The sequence below is a fragment of the Astatotilapia calliptera genome, chromosome 3 (assembly GCF_964374335.1).
Source record: "Astatotilapia calliptera chromosome 3, fAstCal68.1, whole genome shotgun sequence".
Classification (NCBI taxonomy): Eukaryota; Metazoa; Chordata; class Actinopteri; order Cichliformes; family Cichlidae; genus Astatotilapia; species Astatotilapia calliptera.
In genome coordinates, this window is record NC_137424.1 from 5,737,633 (window position 1) to 5,754,651 (window position 17,019).

The following is a 17,019-nucleotide window of genomic DNA, read 5'->3' on the forward strand; positions in this document are numbered from 1 at the left end:
CCCATTAAAAACACACTTACACTTCCTCAGACCTGGTCTCAACCATCGGACTCCAGCAGGCTCCACCCTGAAAGGAGGAGGGGGGTCAGAGCAGCACAGTCAGCATGCACACATGGACATTACATGGCTCTCACACACACACTGTTACACACTGAGCTCAAAGCTCGGCTCCACTGTTTTATTCAAAGAAATCTACATTTATTTATCAGCACATTTAAAAACAGCTTGAGCCAAAGTGCTGCACAGAGTAGAGAGAAAATAGGAAACATACACAGTAATGACTATAAAGACTGGTCAGGATTGAAAGCTACAGAGTACAAATGTGTTTCCAACCGGCTTTTAAAAATGTCCAGTGTTGGTGACGACCTGATGTGAAGGGCGACTGTTCCAGAGTTTGGCTGCAGCCATCGATAAAGCTCACCTCTGTTTTTACGTCTAGTTCTGGTCAGAAGCTGCTTATCTGCAGACCTGAGGGCTCCACTTGGATTCTTTTGTTAAAGAGAGATAAGATGGAGCCAATCCATTCACAGATTTAAAGACAACCAGATCTGGAAGTGGATTCTACCACGTACTGGTAACCAGTGGAAAAAGCTGGTGATGGGTCGTCTAGCACAGACCCACCGCTGGAACCAGACAATTGATGAGGGAGAGAACTGTGACAGCGCCGTTCCTTCACTTGACCTCAGTCGCTCTCGTCTGCTCCCTCGTAACACTGCTCTTTATTGAGCTTACATGAATATGCACAAGTTCATTATGACGTCTTACACAGGTATGAACAAAGAGTACCAGTCTGTGCATAGTGTGTGTGTGTGTGTGTGTGTGTGTGTGTGTGTGTCTGTGTCTGTGTGTCTGTGTGTGTGTCTGTGTGTGTGTGTGTGTGTGTGTGTGTGTGTGTGTGTGTGTGTGTGTGTGTGTGTGTGTTCCAGATGTGACCCTGTGACCCCAAAGCTGGTGCTAAGAGTCCAGCGGTCCCCCTAACAAAGGGCTCTTATACTTAACCAGACACAGAGTAGGTGTCCTCCTACACCAGGGGTCTCAAACTCGTGGCCCGCGGGCCAATTGCGGCCCGCAGAACGATAGTTTTTGGCCCCACCTTAATATGAAAATGTAATGTTAGTTTGATAATGTATGACACTTTACAGTGTTGTGGGCGGAGCTGAATTAACCCACCAATCAGGGTGGGATATGGATCTCAGGGGACACCAGCCGGGCTTGATGCAAGCAGGGAAACATTTCTCAATGAGTCAAAGTTCCAGCAGCGTTGCCCTGGAGTGTTTCTTTCTTTCCTGTGCCTGGCTGGCTTCCTCCTTTCTATTGGGCAAACGCCGACATTCGCCCCAGCGCGCTGCGTTCACAACACTTCAAAAAAAGTTGTTTTTTTAAGTTGCTGCCCAGCGGGACATTATACGTATATAGATTTATACACACGTCAGTGGGATTTAAAGTTATTTTTCCACAGAGAGAGATCTCATATTAACTCTCACAGTGATGCGTAGGCGGCGGGATAAAAGAAAAGTCATGAACTCAATGCAGCCCAATTTAGTCTGCAGTCACATAGCGACACCTGTTCATCGGCAACAACAGTCCCCGGTAACCCGGACTAATTATAGGGTCGCACCGTAATTTGTGGCTCGATGTTTTTATTTGCATCACTCCGTTTGCATTGCAGCAAACATGAACATTACATATATTTCAATATAATGTAAAAGCAGTCAAAACAACTAACATCAGAAACAGCTGATGTTATTTGTTATATGTCACGGTGTCATTTCCGCTTCTTTCTCCTGTAACAACAGCCCGGCGCCGTGAGCAGTCGCCTTTTTTGCGCTCGCTATCCCTGCACTTTCTACCATCTGCAAACGCCACGGTGTTCGTGTCGTCATGAAAGACATGAACATCGAGCGTAAAAACAAAGGAGACTGCTACCGGCTTTTTATCTGCCGATCGCCGTGCTACAGTTGCAAGAAAAAGAAGCAGAAATGACGTTCTCTACGCGTTGAGACGTTCCCCGTCCGTCGGCTAAACGCTTGATTGAAACTTCAATGCGACAGTGACACCAAGTAGAATTATAAATGTCACATAGCCCCAAACATGTCTTTTTCAAAGCCTGCGGTGAAGAGAAAGGTTGGTGATGAGCACCGACAATTTCAGGAAAAGTGGGAAATGCAATATTTCTTTGTTGAGCACAGGGGCACCCCGACCTGTCTTATTTGCACAGAGAAAGTTGCGCTGCACAAGGAATACAATTTGAAACGTCATTACACAACTAGACATGCTGAGCTGGATGCAAAATACCAGGGAGACGAGAGAGCGAACCGGGTTGCCAGTCTTAAAACAGATCTACTGAGGCAGCAAGATTTCTCCAAGAAAGCAACCAAAGAGAATAATGCAGCAGTCGGAGCCACGTGGTTAGTGAGATGATTGCTAAAGCAGGGAAGCCATTCATAGAAGGTGCATTTGTCTAAAAGTGCATATTGCAGGCTGCAAATATAGTCTGTCCGGGAAAGAAAGGTCAGTTTAGCAACATCAGCCTTTCTGCCAACACCGCAGCAGATCGCATTTCTGACCTGTCAAGTGACATTTATGACCAACTGTGTGAGAAAGCCAAATGTTTCAGTGTATACTCAGTCGCTCTTGATGAGACCACAGACATCACCGACACTGCCCAGCTCCCAATGTATGTCCGTGGTGTTGATGACAGTTTTGAAGTGATGGAGGAGCTGCTCACAGTAATTCCAATGCATGGCCAGACCACCGCTCAGCAGATATTTACAAGCTGTGTGATGCCATTGAGAATGTTGGTTTGCCATGGAAGAGGTTTGTTGGAATAACAACAGATGGAGCGCCATCAATGACAGGGAGGAAACATGGACTGGTGGCACAAAACAAACTGGAAGAGGAAGGCGTGGAGGAGGCCATTGCTCTGCACTGCATCATCCATCAGCAGGTCCTTTGCAGCAAATGCCTGAAGTTTGACAATGTGATGTCTATTGTTGTGAAATGCATCAACCAAATCAGATCCAGGGGCTTAAAGCACCGAAGGTTCTGAGCTTTTTTAGAGGAAATGGAGTCAGAATATGGGGATGTGCTCGACTTCACTGAGGTACGTTGGCTCAGCAGGGGAAATGTATTAAAGAGACTTTTTGAGTTGAGAGCAGAAGTGAAGCCTTCATGGAGAAGGATGGAGTTAGTGTTCCTGTGCTAACTGATCCCAAATGGCTCATGGACTCAGCTTTTCTTGTTGATATGACACATGAGCTTAATGTACTGAACAAGACGTTACAAGGCCAGGGGCAACTTGTCAGTGCTGCCTATGACAACGTGAGAGCATTCTCCACAAAACTGGCGCTCTGGAAAGCTCAGCTCTCTCAGACAAACCTTTGCCATTTCCCAGCATGCAAGGCACTCGTGGATGCAGGCACACCATTCAGTGCTGACGAGTATGTTGATGTCATTTTGAGGCTACAGGAGGAATTTGATCACAGGTTTGCTGACTTCAAGACACACAGAGCCACCTTTCACATTTTTGCGGACCCCTTCTCCTTTGATGTGCAAGATGCCCCTTCTGTGCTTCAAATGGAGCTCATTGAGCTGCAGTGCAACTCTGAACTCAAAGCAAAGTTCAGGGAGGTGAGTGGAAAAGCAGACAAGCTTGGACAATTTTTGAGAGAATTGAGCCCTAGTTTCCCTCGGCTTTCCCGAATGTTCAAGCGGACCATGTGCCTTTTTGGTAGCACATACTTGTGCCAAAAGCTCTTCTCCACTTTGAACTTCAATAAGTCCAAGTACAGGTCCAGACTTATGGATGATCATCTTCAAGACATACTGAGGGTCGCAACTGCTTCCTCCCTCCGGCCACATCTGGCTCGGCTATGCGAGAGGAAACGCTGCCAGGTCTCTAGCAGCAAGGAGTAGGCAAGAGAAGCCATGTTCAGAAGAACAGTTCATTTTCTACAGTGTTCCATTCATGTTCAGAAGAAGGTTATAGAACTGTTAATACAGACATTTCAATCTAAATACAGCAGATATAGAAGACTGAAAGAAAAACACAAGTTCACTGACTAAAAATATCTTATTATTATTTTATTTATGTATTACAGATTGATTTTTTTTCTTATTAATTCTTAATTTGTTTATTTATTTTTCATATTTTGTGTTAGAAAATAAAAATAAAGAGATTTGAGAAGATTGGAATTTTTTAACCATGTCTTTCTTGTGGAAAACCTAATGCGGCCCAGCCTCACCCAGACTCTGCCTGCAGCGGCCCCCAGCTAAATTGAGTTTGAGACCCCTGTCCTACACCATAAATCAGTAAGAGAGGGTACGACCTCTCTCATGGCCCCAAGTGGTGTGTGCATGCCAGAGCACTCTGGAAGGCACACAGAGTCTTTACAGACTACTAAGGATCAAACCTCTATCATCATGCAATCGATTATACAACTCTAGGCATATATGAGTAAATATTTCTAAGCATAAATGACAATCAACAATATAAACCTTACAGCTGGTTTTAATAACAGAATTTATTTGTTTCTCAAATGAGAAAGAGCTATTGAAAAACACTCCTAAATCTTTAGTTCTGAACTTTTCCAGTGGGCCAAGGTCGACATTATCTGCTAATGCTAAATAGGCTGCCGTTATTAACTAATGCTAATTTGATGTGAATTAGCATTATGCACTAATGCTAACACTTTTTAACAATGTGAGTAGCTAATGCTAACACTATTTCCCTTAACTTCATAAACAATGTGAACGGCTAATGCTAACACTCTTTTTCCTAGCATTACAACATCTGAGCTGCTAATGCTAAATAGTCCGCCATTAGCACCTACGTCTAATTTAAGGCAAATACGCATTAGAACCTAATGCTCATATCGTTTTCCTTTGCTTTATAGCAATGTGAGCAGCTACTGCTAAATAGCATTAGCTAATAACAGCAGTCTAATTTAATGCAAGTTAGTATCATTTGTATTATGACGATGTGAGGAGTTAATGCTAAGTATGCTGCCATTAGTGGCTAATTCTAATTAGGGGTGAATAATTATTACAAGCTAATGCTAATATCGTTTTCTCTTCCCTTTTAACAATGTGAGCAGCTAGTGCTAGGTAGGCTGAAGCTAGCCGCTAATGCTAAAGCTAAAGATAATTTGATGTGAATTAGCATTACATTAGTGAAGAGTTAATGCTAAGTAGACTGCCATTAGCAGGTAATGCTAATTTTAGGTGAATAGGAATTGGCAGCTAATGCTAATACCATATTTTCTTGCTTTAACCCTTTAAAACTGGTCAGAGTGGGCACACTCCGTTTTGTGCAACTATTTTTAAATCCCGGTAGCACTGTAACCACGTGAGCTAGCGCAATAATTTTTTTTGCATATGAAACCTGAGGAGTTGTACTTACATCTTATGCCATCAGCTTGTCCTAGGTTACAGTTTCCTTCCACATATGCTTAGGACTCATATTGCACTGCTGGAAATAGTTTATTTTGATGCATATGCTGTTATTTTGCAAATTTGCAGTATAATATGTATTTTCGTTTTTCCTGCAGTATATAAAAATTGGTGTATTTCAAAAATAAAACTATGAAGGCACTCAAAATAAATTTCCTGTGGTGGGAAACTATTTTGTGCAACTTTTTTGTATTTACAGTTTTGAGGGATAAGCCTCTTAAATTTCTCTAACTAGAAATATATGTTAAAAAAACAAAAACATTTTCAATTTTTTTGTAGTTTATTGCACTTTTTTGCAATTTATGTAATTACTATGCACTTAATACATACATATTATTAAAATTTAGTCTGTAATGGTTGTATTGATGTATAGTAACTTGAAATGCTCCCAAAAATGGCTCTACAGCATGTAAAAATATAATATAAGCTCTGGCGGACTTGGTTCTATGGTAGGTCTTAAAGGGTTAAATCAATATCAGTAGCTAATCCGATTGTTCAGTCTGATGTCAGGTGAAGTCATTTTTATGCATTTAAGAGCTGTGTTGAATTCAACATTACAAACTGAACATTAGAACTACCCTCTTCTCCAGGATTTTCCTGATTTAACATTTCAATATGATTCATTTTTGTTCTCTACACCTGCAATCATCACTTCAATTATTCCCACTGTGGATTTGATCATATTGTTTGCCCAGCATCTCTACATTTTCCCATCCATACGACCTGTAGCTCATTAACACTATTAATACTGGAAACTGCTGTTGAAGCCTGATGGTGACACTTTCTGGTGAAGAAGTGAATTGCAGTAACAGGACTGGCTGGCTTATGATACACTGGACATTTCCAGCGCTTTGTTTTCTCTGCTCACAGACAACACAGATACACGCATGTATATACAGCCCACGTCCAGCTATGCATGCACTCCTGCTGCTCCATTTCTATAGAGAATAAACAACGTAACACAATCATTCTCCATTGTTTTCACTCAACCAGCTGCATTTAATGAAGGAGTTTGAATTTACTTTACAAAAACTGCTGTTGTTTCCTGTCTGCATTCATGTTCTTAACAGTACTCCACACATTCTTAACTGGTGTAGTTCTTCCTAAAGTACTGCAGTATTCCTGCCAGTACATCCTTTTAGTTTTCCTAACTGTTTCCTCTGATGCTCGTTGCTATTCTTTCCTCAATGCAAATTCATGCTAAGCTCCTTCATATCCATCCCTGTTTCTAAACCTGTAATAATTGCTTTAATGTGTCTTTGGCCTAATTATGAGTCTGTCCACATGTTTTTAGTTCCCCACTTGCTTTGGTTTCTTAGCTCTGATTTTCTGAAATTTATCCTTGAAATTATTTACTGGCATCTCTCCCTCTCACTCCCACTTATCCACTTTTCTTGTTTTTTACTTATTTTTTGCTCTGGTTTACATCCCAAAATCCTCTAGTCTTATAGTATACGACAGCGGATCACTTGTAAACATCGGTGCCAAGGTTGCACATCTAATCTTGGACACTTTTAAACCTGACCCTTCCTGGCCGCCAGAGATTCTACGCGGCGCGGAGAACAACAAAGGACGGGCCGCTCATCCGAGGCGCAGAACAAAGAAGCGCCGGGGAAAACGCGCTGGTATTAGGAACAGACTGAGACAGCAGGCGCATCGCGCACCACTGCCCAGTATCCTACTGGCCAATGTACAATCCATGGAGAACAAGCTCGATGACCTAAGAGCAAGGGTCACCTTCCAACGTGACATGAGGGACTGCAACATTCTGTGCTTCACGGAGACATGGCTGACCCCCACCGTGCCGGACCAGGCCGTAACTCCGTCGGATTCATTCTTTGTGCTCCGCGCGGACAGAACGGCAGAGTCGAACAAAACCAAAGGTGGAGGAGTGTGTTTCATGGTAAACAGAAAGTGGTGTGATGCCAGGAGCATTTCTACTCTCTCCAGCGGCTGCTCGCCACATCTGGAGTTCCTGAGCATTAAGTGCCGCCCTTTCTATCTGCCCCGTGAGTTCACCTCAGTCATCGCCACGGCGGTCTACATTTTGGATCACTGCTACACGCCATACAAGCAGGGCTACAAAGCTGTCTCACACCCGGCTTTTGGGAAGTCTGACCACAACGCCATCTTCCTCATTCCCCAGTATAAACAAAGCATACGGAGGGAAGACGTGACCACGAGGGAGGTGAAACGGTGGACTGCCCAATCAGAAGCTACGCTACAGGACGCACTCAACGACGTCGACTGGGACATGTTCAGAGCATGCGCAGTCGACATCAACGAGTTTACGGAAGTAGCAGTATGCTTCGTCAATATGCTAGCGGAGGAGATTATCCCCACTGTGAGAGTCACCACATTCCCAAACCAGAAACCGTGGATGGACCGATCGATCCGCACTGCAGTAAATGCCAGGACCGCCTCCTAGAACCCGGGTCTCGCCACTGGCGATATGAGCGCCTACAAAGCGGCCTCATACGGCGTGCGGCGCGCGGTGAGAGATGCCAAACGCCGGTACCGGGAACGTGTGGAGTCCCGCTTCCACCAGGGAGTATGTGGCATGGACTATGCACCATTACGGACTACAAAGCCAGGGACACTGCGCCGATCAACGCTGACTCTGCATTCACCAACGAGCTGAATCGGTTCTACGCCCGTTTCGAGGTTAGCCAGGCGGCTAATGCTATCTACCGCCTGACTACCGAGGACAGTGACGTCATCAGCGAGAGACCGGTGACCAGCATCGCGGAGCATGACGTCCGAGCGGCACTGAGGAGAGTGAACACAAGGAAAGCGGCGGGGCCAGACGGCATCACCGGCCGTCTGCTGCGCTGCTGTGCTGACCAGCTAGCAGGTGTGTTCACTTACATCTTCAACGTGTCCCTGGTGAAGTCTGTGGTCCCCACATGCTTCAAAAGATCCACCATCATCCCTGTGCCCAAGAACAGCAAACCCTCATCCCTGAACGATTACCGGCCAGTTGCACTGACCTCGGTAATAATGAAGGTGTTTGAGAGGCTGCTGAAGAACATCATCTCCTCCTCCATCCCAGACACCACAGATCCGCTGCAGTTCGCCTACAGATCCAACAGATCCACAGAGGATGCCTGTGGCTGCCGTCAGCAGCACTTATGCAATTTAAGACAATTTTATGGTTCAAGTTACAATGAATAAGTGAAATACTTTATTGTTAATATATGTGTGTGATGTAATGTATGTTGTTGGTTTGAAATACATTTAAAAAGGGTTTACAGAATGTTTCCGGGGTGGAACCAATGTTTAGTCTGTTGTTTGAGGTCGACGGTATATTCTGGTACACGCTACACTCGGTAGAGCGCAGCATGCTTTTGTCTCTCTCTGGTGGTGGTAGAGACATGTAGACGCATGCAACGGAGTGTCCGACTATGGGAAAGAGTGACACTACAAGAAGCGTTTTCATTAACCCCTGCAAGTTAATGCGGCCAATGAGGTATGCAATTTGTATATGTTGTGATAGAAAATAAGATGTTTGTTTGTGATAGAGCGAGCGAATTTATGGTAACCACGTGTATATGTTAGCATTTTGTAAAGGTCAAATTGTGAGCATTTATGTTGTTTAATAATGTACTTTATTGTTTATTCTCTATGAGAACAATGTACGGTGGAAATTGATTATTTTATGTTGTTGTACAGTTCTCACGGCATCGTTACAGCATCTCTGGTGGCATCGTTGGTGGCGCCCGTGTGCAATAAATGCCAGTAAATCAAGAACGCCTTGTGTTCGTTTTTCAACTTGGAGGGAGTTACAGTGAGAACTCAGTCTGCTCGACATGAGGCGAGGAGACGAGTAGCTGTGCCTGTCATCCACTGAGCAAGAAGAAATTCATCGCACGCTAGCATCAGACAGATAAGACTATGCATACGCCAGTTAACCTAAGCAGCAAACAATCGAAGTTTACATGGACGATCCTTTAAGTGATGCATTTAAAACAAGTTAAATGTTAAGAAGTGGGTCAACTTTGTCGACTGTTTAAGGAACATTGTAAGAACTGAAAGTAATCTGGTGTTCTGCATATCTCCTTTCTAAGTTCATGGTCCTGTCTAATAAGATGTTTTATAGGTGAAGTCATTTTACCTATTTGTGTTATTTGAAGCTAGAAGTGTTGTAGAATTAAGTGCTGTGTCGTACGTGCTGTTGGGTTAGGAACAAAGCCCACCATATTTATACGACTCAAGTAATAAGGCAAACATCGCAGAATGGATCAAACGACTGAATATGAAACTAAGAATGGCGACTTACTCAAGGATAGTAGTGCCACAAATGTACAGCAGTCACGTGAAGAAGAGCCACGAAGAAGTCAAAGACCTCGAAAGCTTACTGAAAAGGCTCAGCAACTGCATGATGATAAGTCAAAAAAACTTCAGCATCGTTTCACTACAACTTATGATAAATGGAAAGCAAACGCCAAGCAAGCCAAGAAAATGATAAAGGGAGCCCCCTCTGTTGAGGTTGTGAAGGATTTGATGTGTAAGTTAAGTTGTGCATCAGCAGATGTGAAACACGCATATGAAGACTTGCGTAAATGCTCTTCTCCAGACAGTGAGATCCGTCGTAGGGCAGACACCTGTGACGCGGTATCCAAAATAATCTTGGACAATGCAACCACTTATCTTCAGAATAAAGATAACGAAGACGTTCAGATAGAGGATTTAGTCTGGCCTGAGTCTAGTTCAGTGTTTTCATCTTCAGCTTCTCAAGGCACAAGTAAGGGCTCTCAAAGAAGTCTAAGCTCTGCAAGCAGTTCCAGCATAAAGTCACAAAGGTCAAGCCTTTCCTCCATTAAGAGACAAGAGGCCGTAGCAGAGCTAGCTGCTACACAAGCTGCACTAAAGGTCCTGCAAGAGATAGAATGTGAGCAACAAGAACTTGAAAGTCTTGAAGAAGAAAATCGAAAGAAGATTGCATTACAAGATGAAGAAAATGTGGCGAGAAAGAAAGCACTGGAAGAGAAACGCAGACAAATAGAGCGCTTACAGACTGTTAAGAAGCTAAGTGCGGCAAAGGCACGGCTCCAAGTTTATGAACAAGATATAAGCTCGGACGAGGAAATAACAGAGTTACTTCATAACCACGCAGCTCAGCAACATAGATCTCCAGGAGTTATAAGGAGTCCACGTGAGCATCCCGTGATACACCAAGCAGATAGTATCACAGTCCTCGCTGAAGCAATAGCAGAGTCTATTAATGTAAGCAGTCTCCCAACACCTGAACCATCTATCTTCATGGGAGATCCACTAAGGTATAGCGATTGGAAGATGTCATTTCAAACCCTGATAGGCAGGAAAAACATTCCAGTAGGAGAAAGAGTCTATTACCTTCGTAAATATGTTGGTGGACCTGCAAAAAAGGCCATTGAAAGCTACTTCCTATTAGGAACGGATGCAGCTTACAACTCAGCATGGGACATCCTGGAAGAAAGGTTTGGAAGTTCATTCGTGATAGCTAAAGCCTTCAAGGATAAGCTCGTGGCATGGCCCAAAATCGGACCCAAAGACAGCGTCGAGCTGAGGGACTTTTCAGACTTCCTTAGAGGCTGCCAGGCTGCAATGTCCCAGATTAAGGGTCTGGAAGTATTGAACGACTGTGATGAAAATCAAAAACTTCTAACAAAACTGCCAGATTGGCTGGTGGCCAGTTGGAATAGGAAGGTGATTGAGATAGAAGAAACTTGTAAGGTGTTTCCTACTTTCAGTCAGTTTGTGGAATTCATCGCAAAGGAAGCGAAAATAGCTTGCAATCCAGTAACTTCTCTTCATGCCCTGAAGTCTAATGACGGTGAAAAAATAAAGACAACAAAGGCACGAAACATTGGTGCAAAGGTGCTTGCGAGCAACTCTGAAGAGAATGCAGAACGTAAGATATGCACTTTTTGTGAAAGATGCAATCATGGCATACAGACATGCTGGAAATTCAGGGAAAGACCAGTTGAGGAACGCGTTAAGTTTGTTCAGACAAAGAAATTGTGCTTTGGATGTCTACAACCAGGACATCTCTCAAGGACCTGCAAAAGAAGGAGTCTTTGTGAGACATGTAAGGAAAAACACCCAACATGTTTACATGAAGACCGTGAAAGAGCAACCAGAAGAGAGAAAAGCAGCAATGAACGTGGGGAGAGTGTAAAAAACTCGAAATCTGCTAAGTCAACGGAAGGAACAGAGAGCAAACATACTCCTGAACCATCAAATGAAGCCACGTCAAACAGAGTAGTGCAAGGTATGGACAGCATGTACTCCTCTACGGTTGTCCCAGTCTGGCTGTCTACATCAAGTAACCCAGAGAATGAAATTCTTGTATATGCACTACTTGACAACCAAAGCGACAACACATTCATTGTGCAAGACAAGGCGGAAGCTCTGGACACGAAAGGGGAAGCTGTGCAGTTAAAACTCTCCACACTTTCATCCAGAAATACAATCATCCCGAGTCAAAGGTTAGTTGGACTGCAGGTGAGAGGTTTCTACTCTTCAAAGAAGATTTCTCTCCCTGTAACCTATTCAAGAGAGTTCATCCCTGCCAATCTAAGTCACATTCCTACACCAAGAACGGCAAGAGCTTGGACACACCTAGAGCATCTTGCAGAGGACATCGCTCCATTGATTGAGTGCGATGTAGGGCTTCTCATAGGATACAACTGTCCTCAGGCTTTGCTGCCCTGAGAGGTCGTCCCAGGTAAAGACAATGAGCCATTTGCTCAAAGGACAGATCTTGGATGGAGCATAGTCGGTTGTGTTAGCCCATGTGTCGACTATGGTGATGCTATAGGAAGCAGTCACAAGATTGTCATGAAGTCAGTGAAACCTCATCTCCAGACATCTAAGAAGCTCACAAATGAAGTGAAATACATATGTCGAACCCAAGTTAAGGAGTTCATTTCACCACCAGATGTGCTGAGGATGCTTGAGTCTGGCTTCAGTGAGAGAAGAGTAGAGGATGCTAATCTATCTCAGGAAGACTTGCGTTTCCTAACCATAATGGAAGAAGGAATCAAAATCAAAGCGGATGGTCACTGTGAAATGCCGCTCCCCTTCAAGAAAGATCGACCAAATCTCCCAGACAATAAGGCATGTGCAGTTCACAGACTTCGATGCTTGAAAGGAAGATTTGAAAGGGGCAAACAATATCAAAAGGACTACACAACCTTTATGAGTGAAATCATAACAAATGGGGATGCAGAAAAGGTCCCAAGGGAAGAAATTAACAACAGTCCTGTATGGTACATTCCTCATCACGGGGTGTATCACCCACACAAGCCAGGAAAAATACGGGTTGTATTCGACTGCTCAGCAAGATTTGAAGGCGTGTCATTAAATGATTACCTTCTCACTGGACCAGAATTAACGAACAGCCTGATAGGTGTTCTCTGCCGCTTTCGCAAGGGACAAGTTGCTATAATGTGCGATATCGAGCGTATGTTCCATCAGTTTCACGTCAAAGCGGAGGACCAGGACTACTTGAGATTTCTCTGGTGGGACGATGGAAACTTCCAGGCTCAACCATCAGTCTATCGTATGCGAGTGCACCTATTTGGAGCTGCCTCCTCCCCTGGTTGTGCAAACTTTGGGTTGAAACATGTTGCTGCCCAAGGACATGGTCCTTGGGCAGTGAAACGACCATTCAGTTCATTGAACGAAACTTTTACGTGGACGATGGGCTCACAAGTGTCGCAACCAAGGAGGAAGCCATCAAGTTGGTAAAGGAAGCAAGGCAACTCTGCAGTGCTGGCAAACTGCGAATTCACAAATTCATTTCTAACAATCATGAGGTACTTGCATCCATTCCAGAGAGTGAACGTGCAGATTCGGTACGAAATCGTGACTTGGTTCTTGGTGAGTCCCAAATTGAGAGAGCTCTGGGAATCAAATGGTGCATTGTTGCAGACCAGTTCCATTTCAGAGTGATTGTGGATGAACGCCCACTTTCTAGAAGAGGAGTCTTATCAACTGTGGCATCCATCTATGACCCTCTTGGCTTTGTGTCACCATTTGTTCTGGTTGGAAAGCAAATACTCCAACAGATGTGTCAAGGCAAGGTTGGATGGGATGAGCCACTGTCAGAAGAGCTCAAACCACGGTGGGAGTCTTGGCTTTTAGATTTAAAGAACCTGGCTGACATCAAAATTTAGCGCTGTTATCTCCCAGAAGGTTTTGAGAAAGTTGAAAGATATGAGCTGCATCATTTCTCAGATGCGAGTGTTAAAGGGTACGGTGAATGTTCTTACTTGAGAGCAATCAGCGTTTCAAACCAAGTCCACTGCTCTCTAGTTATTGGCAAAGCCAGGGTGACTCCTACAAAGGTCACCACAGTACCCAGGCTTGAGCTATCAGCAGCAGTTATTGCCGTGCGAACGAGCGACCTGCTTAAAAGGGAGTTGGAAGTTCAAGCCAAAGAATTCCTTTGGACAGACTCGAAGGTTGTTCTTGGATACATCAACAACGAGGCGAGGTTTCACATATTTGTGGCAAATCGCATTCAGCGCATCCAAGAAGGTTCCGATCCAGACCAGTGGAGATATGTGGCTTCTGAGAACAATCCTGCTGATCATGCATCACGAGGTCTGACAGCAAAGGGACTAATCACTTCCAATTGGTTCACCGGTCCAGATTTTATCTGGCGGGATAAACTTCCCGCTGATGACCTTAAGGTGGGAGAGTTGGGAGCTGAAGACCCAGAACTTCGCAAGATCTTTGTCCATAAGACACTGACCACAGAAGATTCGTTGCTTAATCATTTTTCAAGATTCTCAAACTGGACGAAGCTAGTTAGAGCAATTGCACGACTCATGCGATGCGTCAAAGAGCTCAAGGGTCTGATGTGCAGAACAAACGAAGTCACCAGTCTTGAGGAGAGGAAAGAGGCAGAGCTTTTCATCATAGCTACTGTCCAAAACGAACTGTTTTCCGAAGAAATCAAAGATCTGAAAGCAAAGCAGACAACAACAAGAGATCGTGCAAATAGGCTGCACAAACTGAATCCCTTTTTGGATAAAAGGGGTGTGTTAAGAGTGGGAGGTCGGCTGGAGCACGCAGATTTACACCCACACATCAAACATCCAGTGATCTTGCCAAACAAAACCCACATATCAAAGTTACTGATTGAACACTTCCATCAAAGGGTTCATCACCAGGGACGTGGGATGACGATGAATGAGCTGCGATCAAATGGCATTTGGCTATTGGGATGTAGTCACGCAGTGTCTTCCTACATCTACAAGTGTGTCAAATGTAGGAAATTCAGAAGGAATGCTGAGGTACAAAGAATGGCAGATTTACCGCGTGAGAGAGTTGAAGCATCGCCCCCTTTTTCCTATTGTGGAATGGACTGCTTCGGCCCGTTTTACGTTAAGGAGGGAAGAAGGGAACTTAAACGCTATGGTCTGCTATTCACATGTCTGTGCTCTCGTGCTGTGCATATAGAGCTTCTTGACGACATGACCAGTGATGCCTTTATTAATGCTCTTCGAACCTTTATCGCCATACGAGGAAGTGTTCGACAACTTCGGTCCGATCAGGGTACCAACTTTGTTGGAGCAAGACGAGAGTTCTTGGAATCTGTAAAGAAAATGGACCAAGAAAGCCTAAGACAACTAGGTTGTGAGTTTGTCATGAACCCGGCATCTGCCAGCCATATGGGTGGGGCCTGGGAAAGGCAGATTAGGACGATTAGAAGTGTTTTGACATCCATTCTGGATCATTCATCCAAAAGACTTGACACTTCATCCTTGCGTACCTACCTGTATGAAGTCATGGCGATCATAAATAGTAGGCCCTTAACAACTCACCTGTTGAACAATCCCACTGGTCCACAGCCTCTTACGCCGAATCACATCCTGACTATGAAGTCTTCAGTGGTTTTACCACCACCTGGTGAGTTTGTGAAGGAAGACCTTTATCTTCGCAAGAGATGGCGCAAGGTGCAATACCTGGCTAATGAATTCTGGACCAGATGGAAAAGGGAATACTTGCTGAATCTTCAGCAGAGAGGAAAATGGTACAAAGCACGGAGAAATGCTAAGATCAACGACATTGTGATGCTGATGGACAATAGTCTACCCAGAAATGAGTGGAAGTTGGCCAAGGTAACCAAGGTGTACCCTAGTGAGGATGGAATCATTAGGAAACTCGAGTTGCTAATCAGTGATGCGACATTGGATGACCAAGGAAAAAGAGTTAACAAGCCAGTGTATCTTGAAAGACCTATCCACAAAACAGTTACCCTACTTGAAGCTGAATAGTTCAGAATTCTTGTCTCTGTGATTTATGTGACTAAGGGACTGTATACACTTGCCTTTACAACGAGGTTCAGTTGAAAAATCATTAATGATTTGGTGGGAGTGTGGCTGCCGTCAGCAGCACTTATGCAATTTAAGACAATTTTATGGTTCAAGTTACAATGAATAAGTGAAATACTTTATTGTTAATATATGTGTGTGATGTAATGTATGTTGTTGGTTGGAAATACATTTAAAAAGGGTTTACAGAATGTTTCCGGGGTGGAACCAATGTTTAGTCTGTTGTTTGAGGTCGACGGTATATTCTGGTACACGCTACACTCGGTAGAGCGCAGCATGCTTTTGTCTCTCTCTGGTGGTGGTAGAGACATGTAGACGCATGCAACGGAGTGTCCGACTATGGGAAAGAGTGACACTACAAGAAGCGTTTTCATTAACCCCTGCAAGTTAATGCGGCCAATGAGGTATGCAATTTGTATATGTTGTGATAGAAAATAAGATGTTTGTTTGTGATAGAGCGAGCGAATTTATGGTAACCACGTGTATATGTTAGCATTTTGTAAAGGTCAAATTGTGAGCATTTATGTTGTTTAATAATGTACTTTATTGTTTATTCTCTATGAGAACAATGTACGGTGGAAATTGATTATTTTATGTTGTTGTACAGTTCTCACGGCATCGTTACAGCATCTCTGGTGGCATCGTTGGTGGCGCCCGTGTGCAATAAATGCCAGTAAATCAAGAACGCCTTGTGTTCGTTTTTCAACTTGGAGGGAGTTACAATGCCATCGCCCACGTCCTACACACCACTCTCAGCCACGTGGACAAGAAACAGGGTAACTATGTGTGAATGCTGTTTGTTGATTACAGTTCAGCGTTTAACACAATAGTGCCCTGCAGACTGTTCACAAAGCTCAGGGATCTGGGACTTAACAGCCATCTGTGTGCATGGGTGTTGGACTTCCTCACTGGCAGAACTCAGGTGGTGAGGGTGGGCAGGTGCTTCTCCAACAGCATCACCATCAACACAGGAGCACCTCAGGGATGTGTCCTCTCGCCACTGCTCTACTCCCTCTACACTTCAGACTGTGTGGCCACCCATGGCTCCAACACCATTGTGAAGTTTGCTGACGACACAGTGGTGTTGGGTGCCATCTCCAACAACGATGAGGCGGCCTACATGGATGAAGTGAAGAATCTGGCATCGTGGTGCCAGGACAACCACCTCCAGCTGAACGGCAGCAAGACAAAGGAGCTGGTGGTGGACTTCAGAAGGGGTCAGCACAGAGACTACAAGCCC

At 44.2% G+C, this 17,019-nt stretch overlaps 3 protein-coding genes across 4 annotated transcripts in view; 2 read left to right on the plus strand and 1 right to left on the minus strand.

Moving 5' to 3' along the window:
• LOC145424239 (uncharacterized) overlaps positions 1-17,019 on the plus strand; it is a 382,435-nt gene that overhangs the window by 179,755 nt on the left and 185,661 nt on the right. The window lies entirely within an intron of this gene.
• Positions 1-17,019, plus strand: part of LOC113011576 (protein NLRC3-like) — a 471,371-nt gene that overhangs the window by 43,397 nt on the left and 410,955 nt on the right. The window lies entirely within an intron of this gene.
• LOC145419328 (protein NLRC3-like) overlaps positions 1-17,019 on the minus strand; it is a 32,721-nt gene that overhangs the window by 976 nt on the left and 14,726 nt on the right. For both annotated transcript variants that reach the window (XM_080296990.1, XM_080296997.1), the window contains one exon: positions 21-67. In XM_080296990.1, coding sequence (XP_080153116.1) covers positions 21-67 — 47 coding nt within the window. The remainder of the gene's footprint in view (positions 1-20; positions 68-17,019) is intronic.